Here is a 27,158-nt window from a genome sequence, read left to right as displayed (position 1 = left end):
TCCAAGTCACATAAGTCCATTAATTCCTAAGAATTTTATAGTAATTCTTCATTTAGTGAAAAATCATTATCCTCTCTTCATCTTCTGGGTGAAAAGATAAATCACTCACCACGTAACTGATTCACTCTGGCCTACACTGGGGATGGGAAACCTGGGGTTTGGATCCAGTTTCCTCTGAGTTCAAAGCCTAGGACCTCCCTCAGAGGCAGGTCATGTGCTCCCCCACTTCTCAGCAGGGGCCAGGGCCTTGGGGAGACCTGGGGATTCTTCCAGCTTTCCCTCCCCCCGCCTCCAGGACAACCTCACTCCCAGGGAACAGCACAGATGCGGTAGGGGACTGGGGAGATGGTCAGGCCCGTTCTGAACTTGAGGCTCAGCTTCTCATTGTGTGGACGCTTGAAGGTGAATTTTTGCACAAGGGAGGTAAAGAAAATGAACAACTCGGACCTGGCCAACTGCTCTCCAAGGCACACCCGCTTTCCTGAAAGACAAAAACATAAGACCCGTTACCTTCCTAGGTGGTGTCTGTGCCCAGCAATGACTGAAACCTTCCACCACGTCTTGCAAAACCTGAGCAAAGGGAGGGCCTGCTGGGCCCTGGGGCTTAATGGACTTGGCTTATTTGATCAAAACCACCTGAGTTAACCAAGGCACAGAAAGCATCCATCCACAATCACACACACCAGTGCCTCCAAGGGTCAGGCAGGTGAGCACAGGTATGAAGGTTCAGGGTGTAGATGAAAGAAATGAGAGGTCTGGGCGGTCTTAGTATGTGCCGTCTAGAATAAAATCTTTCAAAAATCCAATAGCAAACAATAATGAGAAAGGCAGACAAAAATCAAAACTCTGTGTTAATTTTTTTTTCAGTTCTTAAAAGCCAATTGATGAAAAGGATATGAAAGTAAATGGGAGCCAGGTTTCTAAAATACGAGGCATCCTTTCCCTACATAAGGTTTTCCTCCTTGATGTTTGGGACCCTCCCTGCCATGGTCCCCCTCACCGTGCAAGGCCATCTCATCCCCTCTGTGCTCTGACACCTGCTCCAGGCCCTTGCTGCCCCTCCCCTTCCTGAACGCCCTCCTCACCCCACTTGGGCTAGGACACCCCACACTGGTCTCTACCACCATCTATCTAGTGTGTGTATGTTAATAACTTACTTCCACCCTAAGTAATACATGTTCACCAGAAATATGAAAAAACATGTGAAAGTATAAAGACAATAAAACGTGTTTATAATCACATACTCAGAAAAAACCCTTGTTAAAATTTTGATATATTTCCTCCCCGTCCTTGTAAGGCTTCCCCTGCGCACCTGCACTGTGATTATTCTCTGTCCCTAACTCTATGTGCTGATTTTGCCATGAAGTGAAATATTCTTATAAAACCATTAATGTGTGCACGCCCCCATGTTGTCCTCTGCCTGTAACAAGTTGCTGAGGAAATAAAATCATACAATATCTGCAAAAGAGTTTAATACATGTAAATATGCTTCAGAATTACATCATTATTATATTATTTTGCATCTATGTTTCCCACCAGCATGTGTCTAATCCTCTCTGTTCCCCTCATCCTCATTGCTTACCCCATCACAAATGCTACAGTGAGGAAATTTGGGAAAAGTGTACCAAATCAGCTGTATTGTAAACACTCAGTTTCTCTGAGAAGAATCCAGATATCAGGACAAAACTGGGTCCAGAGATCAGGAACCAGGCTTAGAGTACTGGTTCCAGCAGTAACCAGCAGTGCACTGTGAGGAACCCCTTTTTCTCACAGAGCTAAACATTTCTCACTTGTCAAACATGTGAAATATCTTTTTCCTAAATATGTCCTATGGCTGTGTAAGGATACCAGTCAGACAGCAGCTACGAATTGCCTTGAAAGTCGTGAAAACAAGGGCTACTTAATTTCAAAACTTCACCCAGGATTACAGGAAACTAGGAACTTTCTCCTGGTGCTTCCACTAACTGACCATCACTAAGTAACCAGGTCAATTACCTCACCAATAAAATGAGAGAACGGACCTAGAGTTTTGGGGAAAAGTTCTTCCTAACCCTATCTCCCATGATCCAATGATTTTTTTTTCTTTAAAATGAGAAATCAGTCTCTTGTCTTCATGAAGCTGTCTGCTGCTTTGTTGTGCCAAGTGAGAACAACTTAAAGGAGGAAAAGGAATATGAATCTGCAGTAACAGGTGGTCTATCTGCCCTGATTGTGCATGTGTCCTAAGTCCACACCCCAACATCTTTTACTAGAAAAGAGGAGGAACTGTCCACATGCCATCCCGTCATGGAGGCTGGCTTTACAAAATGCTAGACCAAGAAGGAGACTAACAAATGATGTGCCCAGATGGAATGTGGTGGGAAACACCTGACAGTGGTGTTGACATTTTAACTCAGTGGATCCCCAGGTTTGTAATTCCTGTTCTGTGTATCTAGTGCTCACTCAGCTGAGGCAATCCCAAAATTGATCGCCTTCTCTGAATTTTATTCTTCTCAGGGACAGTGAGACCAACTGATTGCAAAAATGGCTCCAATTTCCCCCTCTCCCTGAATCCACTGATTTACAGTGGCTCTTCATAGCCCTTCCCCTTGAACATAATTAAAAACTGTGCTATTTTGCCTTCCTCTTGAACTGGGGATGACCTTAGGACTCAACACAGTGCAGTGAGACTGATGGTCAGCAGTTCCCAGTCTGGCCTATAGAGGCACTGTGTGCTTCCATCCCCGCTCTTGGGGGATTATCTTCAACTATGTCTATCAAAAATTTATCAAATTGTACGTCAGAAATATATGTGGTTTACTGTACAGGAACCATATCACAATAAAGGTGTATATATAAAAAAGAACTTGCACACAAGCAGGGCTAGTTACATGGAGGATAAGTGAAAACTTGGAGACGATCCCCATTGTCCCAGCTGAAGGCATCCTTGATGAGCCTTCAGCCAGCTGACATTCCAAACAGGTAAGAGAGCCCAGCTATGATCAGTCCAGCTACCTGGCTCAACTGTAGACTTGTGAACAATAATAAACACTTCTTGTTTTCAACTACTGAGTTTTGGACGATTTGTTATGCGGCATTATAATAACTGATACTTATGATATGAACTCAGTGAATCTTCAAGTGGAAGGAGCTTTAAGTGGGAAAATGAGTTACATTCTAATTGTGCAGAGAGAGCACTAGAGTAGGAGGATAAAAGCTTGACGTTTTAGCCCTGGTCCATCAATTCGTTGGGCACACAAACTTGAATGAGAAACAGCTCTCTCCTATTCGTTGTTTCCTTGCATTGAGAAAGGAGCTACTAATCCATTTCCTGTCAAACTATGGATAACTGGGTTGCTGTAAGGATTACATGAGATAATTTGCTTGCAAATGAAGTCAGAGATTAACAGGGTGTGTTACAATTCTCAAAAGCAAAAACACCAGTGAGGGGAGAATATTTATAGTACTTGAGGTGTACAGCAAAAACTTTATACTATAATGTGAAACAGGAAGCTCCTGTAGACAGGAAGTCTGGAAGGTACTCCTACATCTCATATCTGCTTTCATGCTAGGAAGTGACTGGCCCAGTGTGAGCAAAGATGATGCAGAACCAGATGAAGACAGACAAAGAAGATCTGATCAGAATCAGCACAGATACACTCAGGACTTGGCAATAAAGTAGGACAGCATGAGCCCTGATCACACTTACCTGGGTTCAACTTCCAGCCCCTCACTTCCTGTGCTTAGTGGTATCATCAGCAAATTGATACTGCCTCAGGAAATCAATCTATATTTGATTTTACACTAATGATAAGAGAACGATTATGAATTTCAGAGTTTCACTCTGTGTAGCATGTGAGTACCTTTTTTAGGAGCCCCTGGTAGGAAGAGCACGGGCTTTATCTGTTATAAACCTGGTTTACACTGAGTTCTAGCTCTGCCACCTGAGCTTGTGACATCAGGTGCCACAGATGACCCTGTTAAGCCTCAGTTTCCTTATCTTTAATGTGGTGATAGGAATTTGAACCTACTAAGGTTACATAGGACATATGCTCATTGAGAGTTTTTTATATATATATATATATATATATATATATATATATATCATTTATTGTTATATCCTCAGGGTTGAATTCCTGGCACATAATAAATGCTTAGGAAGTATTTATAGAATTAAGAAATTTGAAAATTAGTTGAAATGATCTCCACAAATAGCTCAATACCTGCCTGGCGTATACTAAGAATTTTTATCACTCACGTAACAATGTTATGAGTTAAAAACATCCTTTAGGAACCTCTGCCTTAGAAACATGAGTGAGTTTTCACTGTATTCTCTTTCCTACATTTTAAATTGTGCATCTTATAAATGTATTAACTAAATTTTTAAAGGGCCTTAGAATTTTAAAAGGGGCAAAAGGACCTCTTCAGGGAGTAGTTATGGAGTAGAATCCCATCTAGGTAAGGCTGTGGCACTTAGAGTCAATAGTGATGCCCATAAGGATACGGAAGCCAACATTTTCCTTGCCTTTCCCATGCCCACTTCTTAGTAATTGACTCTAGTTCTGTGTGAGTGGATGACGTTTAAAAAGAACTTGAGACATTTATAAACTCTGTAAAGATGCAAGTGTCCAATCTACTTTGTGGAAAACAGGCAGGGTCTGAGTCTGTCCCCAGTGTTCTTGGGGACTGGACAAAGTGAAGGTGCAATCTGCATCAGTCAAGCCAGGACTTAGGAAGTAAGGGCATAAGTCCTGGTGATGCTCAGCCCAGGGAACCCGGAGGTGCAGCAACAGCAAGAGGGAGTCCCGCTGGGCAGGCCTGTCTGGTGTGGACAGAAACTGTTGCCTGTCTTTCTGGTGAACAACGAAAGTTGTCCTCCATCAAGCCATCAGCTACCGCAGCTGTCCCCGGTGGTGTGCCCTGAGGGGAATTCATGATGGAGAAAAAGGATACTGGCCCTAGAGTGTAAAGAAGCATTTAAAAGAATAGTTTCAATGAGTTCAGACTCTTGCACTAAAATCATTAACTTGAGATATAAAAATAGATAAAAAACAAGTTCCTTCTGTATAACACAGGGAAATATATTTAATATCTTGTAATAACCTTTAAAGAAAAAGAATATGAAAGCGAATACATGTATGTATATGCATGACTGGGACAGTGTGCAGTGTACCAGAAACTGACACATTTTAACCAATTGTACTTCAATGATAAACAAATATATATACAAAAAGAATATGAAAAAAATAAAACAATACACTATAAAAAGAAAAGAACTTGCCACATTTGGGGTTTTGTTTGTTTGTTTTTTGTAGTTTTTTTTGAAGGGGGAGAAATCACCAGTGAACTTGATATTTGAATACATGTGTGTTTTCAGCAAAATCTCTTATTTATCATGACTCTTTCCTTACATCTTGGAAACAGTTCCTATTTGCTATCGAAGTGGCCACCTTCCCTGGCTGCAATCCTCAGTAATGCCCTGAATGAAACATAATTCTCAACTTTTTGATTGTGCATTTTTTTTTATCTTGACAACGGACACTTTCCAACTAAAGCAAAGCACACCAGGGAAAAGAGGAGGGAAGGGCTGAGAGAGGGGCTCTGGGTCCCCACACTCCTATTTACTGCAACTCACCTACTGAGAAAGGCAGAAAGTCGTCCCTTTTCTTAAACTGTCCATTCTCCAGAAAGTGCTCCGGATTGAACGTGTCTGGGGTGGCCCACTCTGCAGGGTCTGTGTGCAGTGCGGTCAGGTTGGTCATGACCATGGCTCCCTAGAAAAGGCAGCAGACTCAGGAAATGCTTGACCCACACAACACACCTGTGCAGAGGGGCAGGTGTCCCCTGAACTCTCACACCAAAATCTGACAGCACCGTGAACCCCCTCAAACTTCCCAACTCACTACCTTCTGAGCCCAACCTCTAGGACCCTGCTCTTTGCCAGGGGACAGATTACAATGGCGGATGGAAGTGTCTGCTGGGAATTTTTCCAGGGAAGTGTGACCACTCATGACTGCAGAATAGATCTCTCCAGGGATATGTCAGTCTAGAACTTAGGAGGGAACATGTGTACATCTATGAGACAATAATGTGACAGCTGGCCAGTCAACATTGTCCCAAATCCAAACCAGCTGCTCCCTGAAGTGATAACTATTGAGCTCTTTCAAGGTAATAATGCCTCATGTATCTCTCTTTCTCCCTCCCATTCTCTTCCGTCCACTGTCTAGGTCATTTCACATAAGGTTGAGAGAGATTCAGGTCTCCCTATGAAGGAACCACTATTCATCCAGGTACAGAGCAAGAAACCCAGGAGTCACCCTTAATACCTCCCTTTCCTTCATTCTGCCTTCATCCAATCCTTCAACAAGGCTGGTCAAGTTTACTTTAAATTTCTCTTGATTCTGTCTCCTCCATTTTAGATCCACCACCACCCTGGTCCAGGCTACTCCACTGCTTCCCTCAATAGCTGTCTTACTACACCCCATACCCTCTCTTTCCCCTTTCCATGTGCTCCCCTTGCTGAAAGCAGAGTTAGCTTTAAACAGGACTTCGTCATGTCACACCCATCCTCCCAGCACACCCGGAACTTAACAGACACCATCAATAGCTCCCTGTCACTCCTAGATGAACGATACCTCACCTGCCTCTGTCTGAGCCCCTCCCTCTGCCTGCACTCCCACTGCAGGGAGCTGCTTGCAGTTTCTAAGTCACCACATGTCCCCACTCATGTCCATGCCTTTTACAGTCTGTTCACCTTGCCAGGAATGTCCTTCCTTCTCTTTTTGTGACTGAGTCAAACTAATCCTCAGCTCAACTGTAACCTCCCTATGGAAGCCTTCTCTGCCCACCCTGCTCCCACACCCCATTTCAGTCAGCCTGCTTCTTTAGAGAAACCAGTGATTTTTCTTCAGCTGAGCAGGTGTCATGGTTTGTACTCATAAACTTGCATAATTATTTTCTCAGACATGTTTCCCCAGTCCTGAAAATTTTTGGTGCTTAATGAACATTTGTTGATAATAACCATTACCTGATGTAGTTTTCATACACTAAACTAAATGTTCTAATTATGAGCCCATTTTACCTCCACCTGGAAGGTTGGGTTAAATTCCTTTATACAGATAAAGAATTTGAATCTCTGAGAGGTTGAATAATACATGCAGGTCACAAGGTGGGAGGAGGTAGAATCATGATTTGAACTAGGACATTGAGATAAACACTACGGCTGTGAGGCTCTACAACATACAGCCAATGAGATGTCCCAGTTCCCAGGACGATTACTCAAGCAGATATTAAAAATCGGTGGTAGAATGAGTCTCTTAAGCTGGGATAGTTCCCTGGAGCAAAATGAATTGCAGTAAAAATGCAAAGAGCTCCTGTGAAATAATTTAGACCCCAGCCTCCACCAACAAGGTGGTCAATCAGTAGGAAAACTGTAAACGCAGTACCAGCAGGGATAGCTGCTTTCGTGGCTCTGCAGGGTGACTCATGGGTGTCAAAGGCTAAGCTCCTTTGGTTCTACCTCTTGAGACTTAGACACACCGAGGGACTTAGACAAACTGAGATGAATCCACAGAGGCCCACCATGGTAGTGAGAAAGCACAGTGTAAACGTGCAGTCTGCAGACAGGACGCTAGGGGGCATAGGACAGCGCTCCACCTGGATCTTAAGCGTTGGGGGCAGAGTAAGAGCAGAATTTCCTTTGTGAGGACAGGGAGTTTAACAGAAACCAACTGAGAACAACTGCAGGGAGACTCTTTGAAAGACAAAGTAAAGCGTCTCCTGTGGAGAGAACTTGTTGCTGTGGAAAAAGGTGGACATGGGGTTCAGAACATGTCTGTTTCTGGCACTCACTTTGTACTTGAGACATCTTAGGCAAGCTTATTCGCTCTCTGAGCCTCAACTTCAAGTTTATAAAATAGGATTAACAAAATTGTTCTCAGGACGGATCAAGGCATTTTCAAAGAACGTGTATAGGCCATGGTACATAATCACTGCTTAATGAACATCGGTTCCTTTCTCTACTTTCTGATATTTAACAGGGCACACACTTGGATGGGTTTCCCTTGTGAGATGATAGTTCCATCACGGGGCTGTAAGTCAAAGCTGGAAAAATACCTGTGGGGATATTATGCTAGAAACACCAGCATGAATGCGAAGTTGGTTCAGGTGGCCTCAAATGTCATGTCATATTTCAATACTCTGTAATCCTAAGATCGTGAAGCAGAATTTTTCAAAGTAAGCCGGGCAGGTCCCTAGTCCTGTGAGAAGGTCTACCAAGGCAAAGAAAAGGACCTTCTGTCAAAGTCTGACTGAGGACACTGCTTGCTGTATCCGAACAGAGATTCACAGGGCACATCACATAGTACAAAAACCGAGAAATGTCACAGCAAAGAAGAAAAGGCTTTGCCTAACACATTTGACCTAGGAACCCCCTTCCCCACCACAACACTTGGTAACATCTCGGTAAACTAACACTCTAAAGATCACACACAGAGAACGAGCATGATACCAGGTACAATACCTCTGTCCCCATTTAAGTGACTCCTTAGGATGAGCATCCAAGTCACTTTCCCAGTTGAGTTTCCCACCATTGAAAAAGGTAAGCATGGAGATCTGAGGCTGCAAGTGAGGCCACAGTTACCTTGGGCAGGTGGTATCCAGCCAGCGTGGTGTCCACAGTCACCTCTCTGGGTACATTCATGGGAACGATGTTGCCCATTCTCTGCACCTCGTGGATGACAGCGTTGGTGTAGGGCATGGACTCTCGAGCTGCCAAGCTTGGCTGCTGCCATTGGCCAATCACCCTGTCAATCTCAGCCTGTACTTTTTCTGCAAAATCAGAGAAATTTCTATCGTTTTAATATTCATTATCCTCCTTGAGCCTGCTAAACAGCTAACGAATGAAATAACCAGGATCAAAATGGCTGAAGTTACAGCAGGCTGTGTAGACAGTAGTTTCTCAGGGAGGTACCTGAGTGCAAAGTGGGCCCTGGTTTAACACAAATCTAGCTGCCAACTCTTACTTCTCAACTTTTGCTTCCTGCCGCAAGTTACTGAAACCTTCTGAGCCCCAGTTTCCTTTTCTTATGAATGAAGATATATCTACTCTCCTGTTTAGAACTTTTAAAAATTTACATGAACTGAGTTAGGGGAGTATCCAACAAGTGGAAAAAAACTTGCTAATTTTGATCCAACATCTCTTTTCCTTTTTTTCTACAATACTAGACATTTTAGCTGGAGACCTGATCCCCAGCTAAAGACTACGTTTCCCAGATTCTCTTGTGACTAATTGTGGATAAAAGAATGTATGTAGAGGGATGTTTACACTGGGAACATTCCCTTAAACTCAGGTCTCCACCTCCCTTCCCTTCCCACTGGTGGAAAGGCAGCCTTATTGCGGAGACATCTCTGAGAGGCCTACAGGGGGATTATTCTAGGCACAACACAGCAACACATTAGATGGAGTCTGACCCCAAAGTGCTCTGCAGAGTCCAGCTTAGATATTATCACTTGAGAAAAAAAAAACTACATTTTTAAAAAAAAATCTGACAATTTAAAAACTTTTAAAATTGTGGTAAAATACACATAATATAAAATTTAACATCTTAAGCATTTTTATGCGTACAGATTAATCATGTTAAATATATTCAAATTGTTGTACAACCAATCTGCAGAACTTTTTATCTTGCAAAATGGAAACTCTGTATCCATTCAACCATAACTCCCCACGTTCCCCACCTCCAGCCTCTGACAACCACCATTTTAGTTTCACTTTTTATGAATTCAACCCATGTAAATACCCTGTATAAAGAGGAAAATACAGTATATGTCTTTTTTGACTGGATTATTTAGTTTAGCATCATGTCCTCCGGGTTCATCCATATCGAAGCATGTGTCAGAATTTTTGCTTTTTAAGGATGAATAATATTCCACTGCATTTCACATTTTGCTTGCCCATTCATCTACCAGTAGACACTGGAGGTGCTTCCACTTCATATGTCATTTTAAGTCATTGGTATTTTGCAACTTCTGGTAGAGAAACCAATTCTAAATTCTAACTAGGTGGTTTTTAAACTTAAAAAAATGTAATTAACAATTACAAATATATTTTACATGACCCAGGACATATGAACAAACATATACAAACAGATATAACGTGCATTAATGCATAAATAAGGAAAGATAAAATTTCATTAAAAACTTAACCTTAGTTCACAGGAAGCACTCTGATCTTTTCTAATCTATTTTTTTAATTTAGGAAAGAAATTTGTCTTGATCTAGTAAGTTGACTTTATGTTCTATCAATAAACTATTGCCCTAGTTTGAAAAGCTGTGTCCCAATCGTTTTTATCCTCCATGTGCCCAAAGTGTTCTGGGGTCTAGAGAAAAAAACAAATGATTGTAACAGTCACTGTCCTGGAATGAACTGCGGCTGGTGGGGAGGATGTTTAAATAATGCATAGAAATCAAAGTGATGGAGGGGGATTCAGTTACCTCCAAAGGAAGGAAATGCTAATAGCTTCCTAGAGAGTGCAGTAACATCTAAGGGAAGGATGCTGGGTAGATTTCTTCAAGCATAGCTAGTGGCTTAAAGTGGAAAAACTAGGGAAATATTTTCTTGTGTTATTCTGCTAGGGACGAGCAGGTGTGATGGCACAGAGGCATAAATTAGGACAGTGCAGTGAAAACCACATGTCATTTAGTGAGGCCACCATGCAGGGAGGGTTGCTGAGGCTGAACAGGCAGGAAGGGGCACATCACAGGGCAGGATACACCAGACCCAAGAGTCTGAACATCATCCACAGGGCAGTGGAAGACATGACTTAACAGGAGGGAAGGTGAGGACCAGCCTGCACATATGAATGGCATGTAACTCTTTCTGGGAACTCACCGAGATGTCCATGGACTTCACCGTTTTCCCCACTAGACTGGCAGTTTTCTGAGGGCAAGGACTCTGTTATGTTTATATTACATGGACCCATCATAGTCCTGACAGGAAAACTGAAGAATGTGCTCATTCTCCAGTCCACCTGGTGCTGTGACTGCCCTACCATCTCTCCATCCTACCACCTGTCTTCTGGCCCCAACTTTGGGAAGTGTGTTCCAGGAAGCACCATCCTGACCTGGCCCAGGCACACCCACAGATGTGCTTACCTTGGATGTCTGGGTGCAGGGCCATGTAGAGCAGACCCCAGCGCAGCGTCGTAGCACTTGTCTCTGTTCCAGCAAAGAAGAGGTCCAGGGTGTTGTGAATGAGGTTTTCTTCATTGAAACTTGAGGTAGCATTGCCCCTATTCTAGAAAGCACAATGTTTGTTAACATAGTTAACAGTGTTAACATTAACATCATCCACGCACGGCAGCTTCATCCTGGAGAGACGTGGAAGGAGAGGACCCTCCCCCACCCCCGGAGCAATGACTTTCCTTTTGGCCATCAATGAGTGATGGAGTATCATTAGCATCCTCCTGCCCTAAGCACTAGATATTTTGTTAAGTTTGTTTGATGAAAATCAAGATAACTAATTTTTTTATGCCCATAACTTGGGAGAATCTGTTAGTACACTGGAAAAATACCCTTAGTTTCCAACATTAAACACATCATTTATTATCTGTATGACTTGAGAGAGTTACTAACCCTCTCTGTGCCTCAGTTTCCTGTTTGAGAAACTAGAACTAACCATACTCACCCACTTGATGGCATTATGACTTACGTGAGATACAAAGGCATGTAGCAAACACTCAACAACTGTTGGTACTGATACCAGAAAGAATAAACTCAATTTCTCTAAAGTATAACCATTCTCATTCCTCCCCACTAGTCTTTTCCTTTCTTGCTTACATTTCTGTGATTCCAACAGCCTTTCCTCATGGTTTTCCAGCAATTTTACCCCGTTCCTCCAGAAGCTTCATTGTGTCAACATTCCTCTGTGTGTGGTCCCACACCTGCACAGCTTTCAGCTCATGAAGTCTCTTCCTCTGAGGAGAAACCAATGCTTCTACTAATGCTGTGCCAATAAGGAGAAATAAGAGAGGAGATGGAAAGAGATCCACCACTCTGTCAAATCAGGAGAAGGAACGCATAATCTGATGAGTCATAGATGATGACAGGGAGGCAGTGATGTGTATCAACCAGAGGGGTTACTATGGTAAGGGCTATTCATCTAATATGGATTATTCTTGCTTGTTTCCTATAAGGTTGGAAAGTGAATGACATGGGGACAAGGAAAGAAAGAAAAGTCCCTCCCACTTGAGTCTAAACTCTGGCATCAGATTCAGCTTTACTTGTGTTCTGACCTGGGGAGCTGGGGGAAGGAGTAGGGAATTGGACACCAGCCCAAGTAAAAATGAAACAATACTTATTTTTTCCTTTTCTGTATATCTCCTTCAAATATGGGTAGAGGGTAGAGAATCGACTATAAACAGATAGTATTTGTGCTTACCCAGAGCCTCAAACCAAATGCTGTTAAACCTCTATCTTTATTTCTAATTGTGTCATGAATTCTGAGTTAATGTAATTCATCCACAGTAGGAAATGTTGTCTCTATTTTTACCCCACCCCCCCGTGGTAGGCTGAATGATGGGCCACACAGATGTCCATGTCCTAATCTCTAGAACTCTAGCATGGTATTTTACCTAGCAGAAGGGACTTTGTATATGTGATTAACTTAAGGGCACTGATCAGGGCAGATTATCCTGGATCATCCAAGGGCACCCACTATATTCACAAGAATCTTTATAAGATGGAGGCAAGAAAGTCATAAAGAGAAGATGCTACATTGATGACTCTGAAGATGAAGGGATGGGGCTTGAGTCAAGGAGTACAGGCAGTTCTAAAAGCCAGAAAATCAAGAAAATGGATTCTCCCCTGAGCCTCCAGAAGACGCCAGTCCTGCAACACCTTAACTTCAGTCCAGTGAAACTGGTTTCAGACTTCTGAACTCTAGACCAAATGAGAATGAACTGTGTTGTGTTAAGCCACCAAGTTTGTGGTAATTTGTTACAGCAGCAATAAGAACATTGAATCCCCTCAATTGCTCTTTAAGAACCGAATTCAGGAAACAACTCTGGATTCCTCACTTTCTCTATTTCCTGGAGGTAAGCATCAATAAAATCTCTTGCTTCTGCAGGATTCCAATCTCTCTTGTGGTTTTCAATCACATGGGCAACAAACATTCTCAGTTTCTTGCAGTTACTGAAGACCCTTTGGTGGGGACCAGGGAGGAATTTCATTATCCATGGAAAGACATCATAGACCTGATTGAGAAAAACAAATCCATCATGGAGTTAAAATGGTGCCAGTTTTCCACTTATTAATTCAATATAACCATCCCCTCTTTCCATCTCTTCTCTGTTTACACTTAGCCATTGCAGTCACTCTTGAGTCTTCCCATCCCTCTCATCCCTCTTCTTACCTACCCTCTGGCCAAGCATGTCAGCCCTCCGTCCACAGTATAACCAGTGTCAGATGACCCATCACCACTCCAACTGCCTTGTCATCCTTGTACAGTCCACCAGCATTTCCTACCTGGATGCTGTAAGAGCCTCCAACAGGTTTCCTGATTCCATCCTTCACCCCATTCCCAGTCTATTTTCCATTGAGCTCCCTGGGTGACTGTTTACAGTTTAATTGATCATTTCACTTTCTGGCTCTCAATTCTCCAGTGACTTACCATGACATTTAGATGAAATTCTATCTCATTCTCCTGGCCTGAAGCTCTACATGAGCTGCCCGTCACCCTCCTGTCCCCTTCTCTGCTATCATCCCCACCGTCTTCATCTCTCTTACTCTTTCCAGTGCAACCCCACTGGCCTCTGTGGTAACACCCAGGATGTCCTTGTTTAGGTCTTTGCATTTGCTGTTCCTTCCACCTGGGATGGTCTTCCTCTGAAATCTGCACAACTCCAGCCCCTTCCTTCATTAAGGTGCTCCCCAAAGGTCACCTACTTGGACCTGTCTTACCTGATGATCCTATAATTAGCAGAACTTCTGCACCCTCCTTCCATTACTTTATTTTGTTTAATTGACTCCTTGGCAGTTATCACTAGTATTTGTGTGTGTGTGTGTGTGTGTGTGTGTGTGTGTGTAAATATGTGTGTGTATGTAAACCTGTCTATCTACATAACTAGCTATGATAAACCTTTATATGTATTTATTTATCTGTCCCCACTCTGATCAAATCTCAGTGTACATAAGAAATTTTCTACTGAAATAAAGTGGTTTTTGAAGATATTTTATCTAATAATATCTGGGAGAAAATAGATAGCATAACATAATGGAAAGTGGCCTAGATTTAAAATAAAACATGCACAGGTGTGTCTATTAGCTCTCTTGGTTTCTAGCTATAATGCATTGGCATTAATACTTATAATAATCATAGTAATAATGTTGTGATTTGTTGCTACTTATACCAGCTGTCAGTGAGGCCTGAGGGTTTTTTTCAAGAACAAAGGAAATGAGATCCACCCCCCACTTAACACAGAGCCAGTGGACACTATGTGGATTTCCTTACACATTCCCATGTCTGCTTGCACACATCAGGATGCTTCATTTCATCTTTAAAGAACTGTTGTAAAAAATCGGCAGAGATAAATTGTGTGTAGTTGTCCATCGAAGTACCTGGCCTCTTTTGTGTCACCAAGAAATGCTTCCACCCATGGCCCAATGCCCCATCAACCTCCTAGGAATTTCCCTCCCCTGGGTACCCACAGAACTCTCATGACTTCCTAGGTTCTGTCTTAAGAGGAGGGAAGAGAATAGAATTACTGAATGGGGACCTACCCTGATTAGAAGTGAGAAAAAGGAATGCTATTCAAAAAAATAACATAAATGATAAATATAATATCTCACATTCATTAGGGCCCTTTAATGTGCCAAGAATCATAGGAAATGCTTTATCCATTTTGGTGTGATGGGTCCAGAAATCTCCAGGAAAGGATGCTTATCAGGAATAAATAATAGCAAACCCTCTTCTAAACATTAGAGAGGCGACATCAACACTTGGGGCTGAATATCCCTAGAAGTTTCTTTCAAATGCAGAAGGGAGGCTGAGTGACCACGAAGCTGAGCAGGGTTATTGACAGACTCACAGTCCCAGCAGGACAGAGGAGGAGAGGAGGGCCCACCAAGGAAAGGGTGAGGTTTCAAACCCTCACATCTATAACTTTAAAAATTAGAAGATTGAACATAGCACCTGTGGATAGGCATGGAAGCAGTGCAGCCACAGGAGAAACGTTTAAGTACTTTTTACATCCAGGTGTAAATGCAACAGACAAGGGAGGATGTGTCCATGTGAACGACAGAACAAGAATGTTGAAGGCAGCTTTAGTTCCAACATCCCCACTCTGGAAGTCACCCAACTGTCATCAGTAGGAAAAGAATAACAAAAAGTAGAAAACTCAGCAGTAAAAACAAGAGCACATAACATATGAACCTCAAAGCAGTGTGCCCAGGGAGCACCAGGCACAGAAGAGAACTTCCTTGGGAGGATGGAGGTGGGGGTTAGGGAAGGTACACGGAGAGGAGGGACTCCAAGGTGATGGAGACATTGTGCTTTTTAAAGAAAACAACATTTGTGCACAAGTGCAGCTCATATGAAATTTGTCCTTCACACGAATGTTAGTAAAATTCTTTGTCTATAGTAAATATTTAACAATATTATGTAAAACAGTAAATACAACAGATGAATTTCAAAAATATTTCTGTTAATGTCAATTTTAAAATGTTATGTATTAGCTCAAAAAACAAAACCAGGAAGACCGCATCTCATCTGTGTCTGACATCAGCCCAATACGCTTATCCAAGGTAGGAAGTGAGAACGTCTCACCTGGCGGAACATTGACATCTGCAGACGTGTGAATTCATCCAGCAGCCTCAGCAGCTCCTGGAACTGATCATCCTGGTAGTCAAAACGCCCCCCAAATGTGATGGAGCAAATAATATTGGAAACTGCATTCTTGATTTTCAAGTCAGGGTCGAAAGGCTGTCCTGGAAGGAGAGGAAGAGATGGATCCTTCAGATTTGTGCCTTTCCATTTCCTCTGAGGGTCTACCCTACACGACACAGGACACACTAAGAACAGAACCACCTCTGAGACTGTGGACCCAGCACCCTCCACAGGGTCTGACCTATAGCAAGTACTCGGTCAATGCCGGGAATTCAAACTGATGACCAGGATTTAAATCAATGTGTTCTATATTCGTCTTCTCGTGTCTAATTCTCCAGCTCCATGAGGGCAGGTCATGGTTAGTTGTTCACTGTTAACCCCTCAGCGCCCTACACAGTACTGGGCACAGGGCAGGCACGTGGGCACTTATTAAGCATCTGGTCGGTGAAGGAATGAGCCGCAGTCTCCTGCACCTGTCCTGTGACACACTCACCGTCCTCCTCTCCTATTGCCTGGGTGAGGTAGCGGGCCTCTTCCTGAATGCGTTCCTCTAAGCTCTTCTTTCCTAAACCGAAGTTCCTCAGTGTCATCAGGGCAAACCTTCTTTGCTCCTTCCATTCCTCGCCATTGGACATGATCAATCCTGGGAAAAAGAGAGCCAACATTATGAAAAGAGAGCCAACAAATTCCATTGGGATGTGTATCAGATGGAAGGAAGGAAAAAGGCATCAGGCGCTAGAAAATTATCCATAAAAACACTCCCAAACAATAAGTATAATGGCTAGTATTTACTGATTGCTTGCAATGCCAGACACATTTGTATTTTTATTGCATCATATAATTTAGAACTAACAGAGCCTCTCTGAGCTAGGTACTATCATTACTGCCAACACCCCACCTACGATTTTGTTGATAAAAAACTGAGATACAATGGAGAAAGTAAAATTTTGCAAGGACAGAGAGTTATTAAGCAGGTGAACCAGTTTTGAAATTTAGGCTCCCTGACTCCAAAGTCCATGCCTTTGATTACTTATCACCTAAGTATATTTCAGTGTTTGTTGTGTACCTAGGAAGAACGTACTTATGGATTAGACAAAATACATACTCATAAGGAGGCAAGGCCTTACTCCAAGTCAGACCTTAAGAAATAAATGAATCACTGAAGAAATCAAGGTTTAGTGAAGAGTCTATGCAAAAAGAACAACAGAGCAGAGAAGAAAAAAAGAACCCACATCGGTGTGTTTAATTGACCATTGTCCATTTCATAACACAGGGGAGAACACACCCCTTTCATGTCCTCATGTCCAAAGAACTCATCAATCCCTTTCAATGTCTGGCTTTGGCCTCCACCCTCTCCATGAAATGGCCCTCCCTGCTGTCAAATCCAAGACCCTTTATAACCTCATCTGGATACGTCAGCTGCCTGAGACACTTCTCTCTTGAAACACTCTTCCAATGGTTCTCAGGACCCCTCACTCTCCAGATTTTCCTCCTAATTCTCTGACCACAGAGAACTTACCATAATTTGCTTAATTCACCTACTTTTATCAAATTTCAAAATGATGCAGTTCTTCAAGATTCATGATCTTCAGGCCTCTTCTCTTCCTACCCTAGGCTCCATTTGTGAGAAAAATCTCATTAACTCCTAAATTTTAAATAACGTCTACTGATAGTGAGCATCTGTTTCTTTCTCAGCTCCAAGCATTCATACAAGTGTCTGCTTGACTCTGTTGACTTAAAGGATTTCAAGCTCAGCATATTCATGACTGAATTCATGATTTGCTCCACACAACTTTCCCCCCAAGCCAGCCCACACCTTGTCCTCCCCAAATGTTCCTTCTTCCTTTTATCTGCCCACTTGGGTGTCCACCTCAGTATCTCATTCTCCCAACATTTAGCTCATCATGTCTTACTGGATTTACCTCCTGAATATCTTAAATCTATGTATCTTTATGGTCACTATCCTGGCCTAACACACTGTAATGTCATTTCTTGTCACCTTACTAGTCCAAGCTACCACCTTCTCTAACCAAAAATGCTACAATAATCTCTTTATCCCTATATTCCATTCCTGACATTGTAATCTAGCTAAGTCTTTAAAGTGTGTAATGTGAATATGATGATTCCTTCCTCTGCTTAAACCAAGTTTCCATTGTTATTCAGATAAAAGCTACGTCCATAACAAGAACATGCAGGAAGGATCCTGGCCAAACTCAGCAGCTTCACCTCCATTTAATCTCTGCACTGCCACACTGGCCACCTTTCAATTTCCCAAGTTCACTGTCCTCCTTCCCACCTCAGAGACTTTTCATATTCTACTCCCTCTGCTTATTGCTTCCTCACTGTATTAAATTAGTTGTCATTTACAGTCATTAGCATTTTTGTATCTCAGGACTAGATTAGATATCCCTAATGGATGCACTCAGCACGTACCTTCATAACACTAAGACTTTAAATTATTAGACTAATTGATACCGCCTTCTGGATAGAATATAAGTTACATGACGACAAGGATTTTGTCTGTTCTACTCACTGTTACATCACTTGTGTCTGGCATCAGGTGTTACAGGGCAGATAATAAATTGAGTGAATGGATGTAGAGGTAATGGGTAAAATATTTCAAAAAGGAATTGAGAACACCTGAAAATAAGGATGCTTTGGTAGAAGAATTTATTTGAATTTTTTATTTGGATTTTTCAACCTGTAAGTTTATTTAATGATTTTGTGAAGTATGCATTTCAAACTGTTCTAAAATTGAACTAGAGGCTCTTGATACCTTGTGAGGCACAGCCTTAATATGAAAGTGTAAGTGACTAGAGGCAAGAGGGGATCAGCAGATTCAGCAGGAGGAATCAGATCCACATCCATTTTCCTTAGGGAAGAGATTTCAATGGGAAAGCAGAAAAAGAGACCTGGAATGCATTGCCTCCTCCTCTTCTTACAAAACACATCACATCATTTAGTGATGTGGACTAAATCACATCATTTGGGAGAAGCTGTCACCTGCATGAACATTCTCTGGATGCTTTGATAAATCTGGATACTTTGATAAATTATTTATCAAAGCATCCAGAGAAAGTTCATGCAGGTGACAGCTTCTCCCAAATCCATGACATTGGAGCTGACCCTGCCAGGTTCCCTGAGGATGTGCCTTCAACATGGAAATGTGGGCACTAAGCGTCTTTCAGGGGCAGAAATTTCATGATGGGCCTGGTCCCTGGGAGTGTTGGAGAATTACAGTCACAGAGGCACCTTTCACAGACCACAAGAATCACAACCATATGAGTCTTACCTTTTTTCTTAAATACACGGGCTATGAAAGGTGTTATGGCACGGTTCATAAAGTTTTGGCCCTGGTGGACAAGGACTTCTTTGAGTAAGGGCAACCCAGTTATAATAATTGAAGATACTCCACTAAATTCCAGACTAAGAAGGTTCCCATATTTCTTCACAATCTGAAAAATAGTAAAAAGGTCACAGTTGAATATGAGCATACCTGTGTGTCCAAGAACGAAGGGTGTGTGTAGCTCATATTGAAGGGAGTCTGTGTGTGTGTGTGTGTGCGTGCGCGTGTGCATGTGCACCTGGGTCTGGTGGGAATATCTCTTCCTTTTCCATTTGTCCTCCTCTCAATTAGATTTGGGTTGAATTCACTATAGGACATAAACTTTCCTTATGATTTTTCATTCATTTGTTCAACCTATTTTAATTGAGTGAGCACGTACCATGTGTCCTAAGAGCCAGGCATAAAGATACAACTATAATAAAATAAACAATGTCTCTAACCTCAAGCATCTTAGAGGCTGTTGAAGGGAGAGAATTCAGCACAAGTGACTCACCAGAGGAAGCTGAGATATGTCTATAAAATTTCTGGTGCAGCAAGCCTGGACTTCTTAGCAAACCATTTCTGTTTAACCAGAAGAGAATGTCCCCTCCGCAAACATGCTCCAGACAATAGAAAATTCATTATAGGGCTGGGGTCAGGTGTGGAGAAAAGCACACTACTTCTGGAGCCATGTGTAAATCTTAACTCCATATTTGACTGTTGGGAGCTCTCAGGCAAGTTCCTTCACTTATTTTGAGTTTCAGCCTCCTGCTGAAAAGGGGAAATTATTTCTCCCTCAAAGGTTTCTGTGAGGAAGACTGAGACCAGTAATGTGGAAGGTATTTTGTCTTCTGGTATCTGAAAAGCAGCCACTCCAGATTCTGGGGAATGAATGATTTTGTGTGCAAAGGGACCTGGATGAATGCACTCATGATGACAGACTGGACAAGGGCACTTGGACAATGTGCTGGAGAAAGGCACCTGGGCTCACAGACAACCACATTCACTGGATGCCATGTTAAGCACCTTCTCATTTTATCCCATTTACTTCACAACCACCCTACAGAAGTAATGATTTTCATTGTCTTTCAGAAAAGAAAAATGAGTCACACCCAAAGTAACTTAGCCAAGGTGAGAAAGCTATTGGGTTTTGGAGGGAATTGGCAGGCATCATATACGATATAAGGACAAAGACATTAACCTGAGATGGTACGAGGACCTTAGAGTTTAGTGGAATGAAAGATTTAATGTGAGAGTGAGAGTGATGGGGGTGGAGAGAGGAAGGGAGGGAGAGAGAGACAATGGAAGAGTGTGCAGGTGTGACATGACTGTACACAAATGAGCAGGTATGGACAAGGATGGTTTGGATAGCATTCAACGGTCATTAACCAAAGTCTTTCCTGACCTGTTAATTTAACAGAGGAATCTATGTAGGCCCTGTCCCTGCCTCCTGTGTACAGGGCTGTGTCCAGCTGCAGGCCATGGCATCAAACAAAAGGGTTCATTTCCTACAGGTGTCTGTGGCTCCTCCTTCCCAGTTGCCATCCACTTATGCTCCTCCATGTCACCCAAGCACCCTGAAACCCATCACCCCATCAGAGAAAATACCATGGATTTGCCTGTGCTGAACCATCCTTGTGTCCCTGGGTTGAAACCAGCTTGATCATGATGTATGATACTTTTTCAGGTGTTGCTGGATTCTGTTTAAGGATTTTACTGAGAATATTTGCTTTATGTTCATTAACAATATTCTCCTGTATGTTTTTTTCGGTAGTGTTGGGTTTTTTTTTTTTTTTTTTTGGTCTGGTTTTGGTATCAGGGTGATGGTGGTTTCATAGAATGAGTTTGAGACTGTTCCTTCCACTTGAATCTTTTGGAAGAGTTTGAGAAGGATTGGTATAAGTTCTTCTTTCTATGTTTGGTAGAATTCCCCAGTAAAGCCAACTAGTCCTGGACTTTTGTTTGCAGGGAGGTTTTTTATTGCAAATTCCATTGCACTTCTAGTGATTACTCTGGTTCAAATTATCTGTTTCTTCTGGATTCAGTTTTGGTGGACTGTATGTTTCTAGAAACATGTCTCTTTCTTCGAGGTTGTCCAATTTGTGGACATACAGTTGTTGATAGTATTCTCTTATAGTTTTTTCTATTTATATAGTGTTAGTTGTAATTTCTCCCCTTTCATTTCATATTTTGATTTTTTGTGTCCACTGTTTTCTTCTAATGAGCCTGGCCAGGAGTTTGTTGATTTCATTTACTCTTTCAAAAAACCAGCTCTTGTTTCATTGTTTTCTTCTTTTGCTTTTTAAAAATCTCTACTTTATTTACTTCCTGCTTGATCTTTATTATTGCTTTCCTTCTGCTGATCTCAGGTTTTATTTGTTCTTATTGCTATTCTTCCAAGTGGTAAGTTAGGTTGTTTATTTGAGATTGTTCTTTTTTGAGAATGGTTTGTATTGATACAAACTTCCCACTTAGGACTGCTTTTGCTTCATCCCATAGATTTTGTGTGGTTGCGTTTTCATTGTCATTTGTCTCAAGGTATTTTTTACTTTCTTCTTTGATTCCATTATTGACCCATTGGTTTTTTAGTAGCATTTTGTTTAGTCTCCATGTCTTTTTTTTTTTTCTTGTTTTTCTTCCTTTGGTTGATTTCTAGTTTCATGCCATAGTGGTAGAAAAGATGCCTGAAATTATTCTATCCTCTTAAATTTGCAAACGCTTCTTTTGTGTCCGAGTATGTGGTGGTCTAACATAAAGAATGTTCCATGTGCACTTGAAAAAAATTTATTCTGTTTATTTGGGATGTAATGTTCCGGAAATATCACTTATACTTAAATAGACTATTGTGTCATTTAGTATATTTGTTGCCTTATTGATTTTCTGCCTGGAAGACCTATCCAATGATGTTTGTGGGAGGTTAAAGTCTCCTACTAATTTAGTATTTCCCTCCATTTCTCCCTTTATGTCTGTTAGTATTTGTTTTATGTATTTAGGTACTCCTATATAGGGTGCATATATGTTAACATATGTAGTATCTTCTTCTTGTATTGCTCCATTTATCATTATATAGTGTCATTCATCTTTCTTTATGGCCCTTGTTTTAAAGTCTCTTTTATCTGGTATGAATATTGCCACCCTTGCTTTCTTGTCATCTCATTTACATGAAATAAGTTTTCCTATATCCTCACTTTCAGTCTATATGTGTACTCCACCTTAATGGGGGTGTGCTATAATACTGGAAAATATGGGTAGAAACTTGTCTTCACCTGATTCAAGCAAAAAAGAGATGCCACTCCTCTACTGACTCTGCATTGTGAATATCACTGCTGAACTGCAGTAGAGAGACTCCTTGGAGGACTCAGGGGGCAAAATTCTGATTTCTACCACTGTAGAGAAATAAGGAGGTACCCATTCCCATGGAGAAGTTATAGGGACATTGCTGACTTGCATTCCCCATGCAGCAAAAAACAGGCTTTCCTACTCAAAGGGCTCCAGTCTTTTGTCCCTATCCTCACTCTCTCCAGCCTGTAAGGATGAGAATGTGGGCTGGAGTCCTGTGGGGGAGGGTAACACATAAGTGTGGTAGACCAGTATAGCACTGCAAAGGTTCTATAACTTAAATTGACATTTGAATTCCAATCAACAAGAGTCAGCACTGAACATAAGTAGGTTGAATATCTGCTAAAGTGCAGATTTAAGCAAATACCACAGTCACATAACAAAATATCGAAAATGTCCAGACTATAGTGTAAAATTACTCATGTTACCAAGAATCAAGGAAAAGTCAACTTGAATGAGACCAACACTGAGATGATAGAGATGTTGGAATTATAGAATACTTTTATGCATTGATTATAAGTATGTTTTAATAAACAATTACACTCAAAATTTTTAAAAATAGAAAATCTTAACAGAGAAGTAGAAAATACACATAAGAACCAAAGAGAAATTATAGAAATAAAAAATAAGATAACCTAACAAAAAACTCGTTAGAGCAACACAATGCAGAGTATTAATGACAGAAGAATCAAAGAAATTGAATACATGAAGACAAAGTACCCAACTGTAACAACTCAGAAAAAATAGAGTGAAAAAATAACAAAAACAGAGCTTCGGGGACTGATGTTAGGATGACAAACAGTGCCATTAGTGACCAAGAGTACTAGAAAGAAATGAAAAACAAACAAAAACATGGACTTGAAAAAATATTTGAAGAAAGAGTATCTGAAAAATTCTCAAACGTGGTAGCAGAAAAACCTGTAGATCCAGGAAGCTGTGAGTGAACCCAGTAAATCCAAGGAATTCAACAGTAAGACATACCGTAATCAAATCTCTAAAAAGTAAAAACAATGAAAATTTCTTGAAAGTATGCAGAGGAAAACAACTAATCTCTCATAGAGAAAATAGTTCACAGATTTCTCATCAGAAAGTCGGGAGCCCCCCTCCAATAGCACAATATTTTTAAGAATAAAAGAAAATGTCAACCTAGAATTTTATATCCAGTGAAAATGTACTGCAGAAATGAAGGTGAAATAAAAACTTTTTAGATGAAAGAAAGCTAAGAATTTTTTTTTTTTTTGCTAGCAGATCAGTTTTAAAAGAATGGCTAAAGAAAGTTCTTCAGTTACAAAAGAAAGAGCAAGGGGAGGCACAAATAAGTGGGTAAATACACTATTCTTCTCTTCTGGAATAAAAAATTGCGCTTGACTGTTAAAAGCCATGTTATAACTATTGTAACTACTGTCTGATGTAGTTCTCTATGTATGCAGAGATAATATTTAACATATTTTATGTATTAAAAACTGCAAAAGGTGAAGTGACCTAAAGTTGTAAGGTGTCTATATTCCTCTTTAAGTGGAAATGTATTGATTCTTAATTCAATAAGCTGTGCATGCAAAGCATGGTATCTTTAGAGCAAGCATGTAAAACCCAATACAAAGAGAGAGAGTCAAAAACACTACAGAAAAAACTGAATTCTTAAATAATGTTCAGGTGATGCACAGGAAGACAGCAAAAAGAAAGAGATATAATACAATTTGAAAAAAAAGAAAAGAAAAAGTAAAATGGCAGGTTTAGGTATTAATATATCAATAATGTATTTAAATATAAATGATCAAAATTCACACATTAAAAGACAGATATGAGCAAAATTTTAAAAATGACCCACCTGTATTCTATTGATAAGAAATTCAATGAAAATATAACAATATAAGTTAAGGTTAAAAGTGAAAGAATGGAGAAGAATACACTATGCAAATCCTAATCAGTAGAGAGCTAGTGTGTCCATATTACATCAGACAAAATAAAGTTCAGGCAAAGAAAGTTACCACAGATAAAGAGGGACATTGCACAATAATTAAAGAACCAATTCACCAACATGACATAACAATTTTAATGTATATGCACCATAAAAAGAGCTGCCAATTACATAAGTGAAAAGTACTAGAACTGACTAGAGATATAGACAGAATGGCAATTATATTTGGAGACTTCAATATGCCTCTCCTAGTCACTGAGCATCAGTAGATAAGAAGTCAACAGGCATACAGAAGAAGTAAAGAACACAGTCACCTAATTATTTCTAATCGACATATGGTATAAAACCCTCCAGCAGCAGAATACACATTTTTTCCAAGTATGCGTGGTGCTGTATCTTGGGTCATAAACCAACATTTACATATTTTTAAAAAATTGAAATCATAAATATATGTCCTCAGACAGTAATGGACTCAAACTGGAAATCATTAACAGAAAGAAAACAAGAAAATCTCCCACTACTTGGAAATTGAATAACACATTTCTTGAATAAGGGGACAGATTTAGGAGTCTAGCTTTGGATTTCTATAGACTAATTCTGTCACTTAGTGGTTCCAACGGCTGTTTCTCCTAGAAAGTGACAAATACTTCTCCATGTGAACTTAAGTATCCATTATAGGCTCATGTTTAAATTGCTCCAGGTAATTTCTAGGCAAAGGGGAATTAATATTTGTTGGCCACCTGCTATTAGCTATATTAATATTGACCATTCACTGTTTCATTTAATGTTCACAACTACCTGTCACAGTGTTGTCTCTCAACAAAGTACCAGTGCTGAAGGCAGGGAAGCAGCTGAATAATCTTGGGAAAGTGTTGGATGTTGGAGAGAATTTTAGGGAACTCAGAGCAGCCACAGTTAGGAAGTCCTGATGGGAGATGATTACAAAGAAATGGAAAGAGGCTACAAGAAGGGTTCCAAGTGGCTCCCTAGGGAGTCTGAACTTGGGAGGCAGCTGGGAAGTAGGGAGAAAGCCTGAAGAGAGGAATGACATTGTAAATGACTACTTCAGTGAGAGTGGATTGCAGAGTGAGGAGACTGAAGGTGAGGGCTCAGTCCTTGTGGGGACGGCAGCAACTCAGTTGTAAGGTGGTGAGGATTTAGGTAATGGTATCACATTTTACTCATGGGCAATGCAGACTAGAAGAGGGAAAGTTTAGCATTTCCCCCCAACACCGAGGATAACAGTATTAAAGAGACAAGGTGATCATATTACAAATAGGATGTACCAATAGTGCGTAACATGACACACAAATGACTTAAAGAACGTATCATGTCTGGCATTCTAAAATATAAACAGTTCACAATATTTCACCCCTAGAAGGGGCAGATAGAATCAAGACAGTTGACAATGAGGAATACAAGGCTCAATGTAGGGGGTACCAGGATATCAGCTTTAGCATCAACTCTCCCCCCACCCCACCGCCCGCATCTTCCTGCCCCCAGTACCAGGAATGGACTTTGCCCTACAGGTCAGGGTCAGGAGGCGCCAGGGCACTTTCCCCGACTCCTACCGGCTGAAGCGATAGGTGCAATTTCCCAAAATCCAGAAGGAAGAGGTGTCCCACGAAGGGCAGGCGCGGGGGCCCAGGCGGGGAGTTCTTAGGGCGCCGCCTTTTGAGGAAATCAGCAAAGAAGAGAAAGATGAGGGCACCCAGCAGGAGAGTGCGGAGACGGAGCAGCCCCCAGAGGGCCGCCGCCGGGGAGCCCAAGGAGCCCAGCATGGCTGTGGTATCTGCTCTCTTTTCTGAGTTCAGATGCAATGACTGTCCCAGCGGGGCTCTAATAGGAGCGCCCGCCCCGCCCCCTCTCCCCGTCCCTAGGCCCTTGCAACCCCAGTGGATCCCAGCCACACCACTCCCTTCAGGGACCCACTCCGCCCCGCCCTCTCCTGCCATGGGGCTCCCTGTACCACCGGTTCTGCCTGCTCCTTTCCTAGGCCCTGCCTCGTGCAGCCTCCCCATCCCACTCTCAGTGGGTCCTCTCCTTCCCACCCTCCACCATCAAGCGCACATGCCTCACCAGATGCCAAGGGCCTGACTCCTGGGAGAACATGCTCGGATTTTGGAAAAAGCCAGGCTGGAAGCCTTTTTATTTGCTATTTAGAAAGCCTATCTCTCTGTGAGAACACAGGCCTCTAGGGTTAGGTTTCCGTTGCATCTCTGACAGCACTGCAGACCTTTGAGCTCCGCGTTTTTCAATGACCCTCTCGTCCAGTGACTGGAACCGAGCCTCGTGAACTTTTATCAGGACAACAGCAGCGCCTGACATTTCTTGGGTGCTTATTATATGCCAGGCATTGCTGCCACCTCTATGCATTAATCGCTTAATTCTGACAAAACTATACAGATTTTCTTTGTTCCATCTTGTAGTTGCAGAATCTGAGATAGAGGATAAGTACTCATAAGCGGTGAATAAATGATCCTACCGACCTGAAACACATCTAAAGTAGTCCCTGTATTTGGAACCGCTTTGAAGATTAAGAAGCATTACATCAAATCCCTAGCACTGAGGCTAGTCCTTAACAGGTGCTTAATGAACACTGATATCAGAGGTTTCAGGGGTAAGTGCAAACAGAGAAAAGAGCTGAAAAAGGGGATGGTTACATCCCCCGCCCCCCCCGCCCCCCCCCCCCCCCCCCGCCTCCCATGCAGGGC

General features: G+C 41.7%; 1 protein-coding gene across 1 annotated transcript; it reads right to left on the bottom strand.

The window, feature by feature from the left end:
* Positions 1 to 27,064, bottom strand: LOC102536059 (cytochrome P450 2J2-like). Its single transcript, XM_006200588.4, has 9 exons — positions 26,016 to 27,064; positions 19,155 to 19,317; positions 16,356 to 16,505; positions 15,803 to 15,963; positions 13,056 to 13,232; positions 11,134 to 11,275; positions 8,621 to 8,808; positions 5,615 to 5,753; positions 1 to 481 (listed from the first exon to the last, which is right to left on the bottom strand). The coding sequence occupies exons 1-9, from the start codon at positions 26,463 to 26,465 to the stop codon at positions 303 to 305; spliced, it is 1,749 nt and encodes a 582-aa protein (XP_006200650.2). The 5' UTR covers positions 26,466 to 27,064; the 3' UTR covers positions 1 to 302.
* Positions 27,065 to 27,158: the final 94 nt, after the last annotated feature.

Source organism: Vicugna pacos, chromosome 13 (genome assembly GCF_048564905.1).
Source record: "Vicugna pacos chromosome 13, VicPac4, whole genome shotgun sequence".
In the NCBI taxonomy this organism is placed as follows: domain Eukaryota; kingdom Metazoa; phylum Chordata; class Mammalia; order Artiodactyla; family Camelidae; genus Vicugna; species Vicugna pacos.
The sequence above is the reverse complement of the archived record's forward strand: the minus strand, read 5'-3'. Positions and strand labels throughout refer to the sequence as shown.

Bases quoted from the DNA above. Each gene is read 5' to 3' on its own strand.
- LOC102536059 (XM_006200588.4), bottom strand. From the start codon at position 26,465: ATGGGGAGGCTGCACGAGGCAGGGCCTAGGAAAGGAGCAGGCAGAACC. The intron at 16,506-19,154 runs GTAAGACTCATA...TCTTTTTCCCAG, and splicing joins CCGTGTATTTAAGAAAAAAG to GATTGATCATGTCCAATGGC. The intron at 5,754-8,620 runs GTAACTGTGGCC...TGCCTTTTCTAG, and splicing joins CTGGATACCACCTGCCCAAG to GGAGCCATGGTCATGACCAA.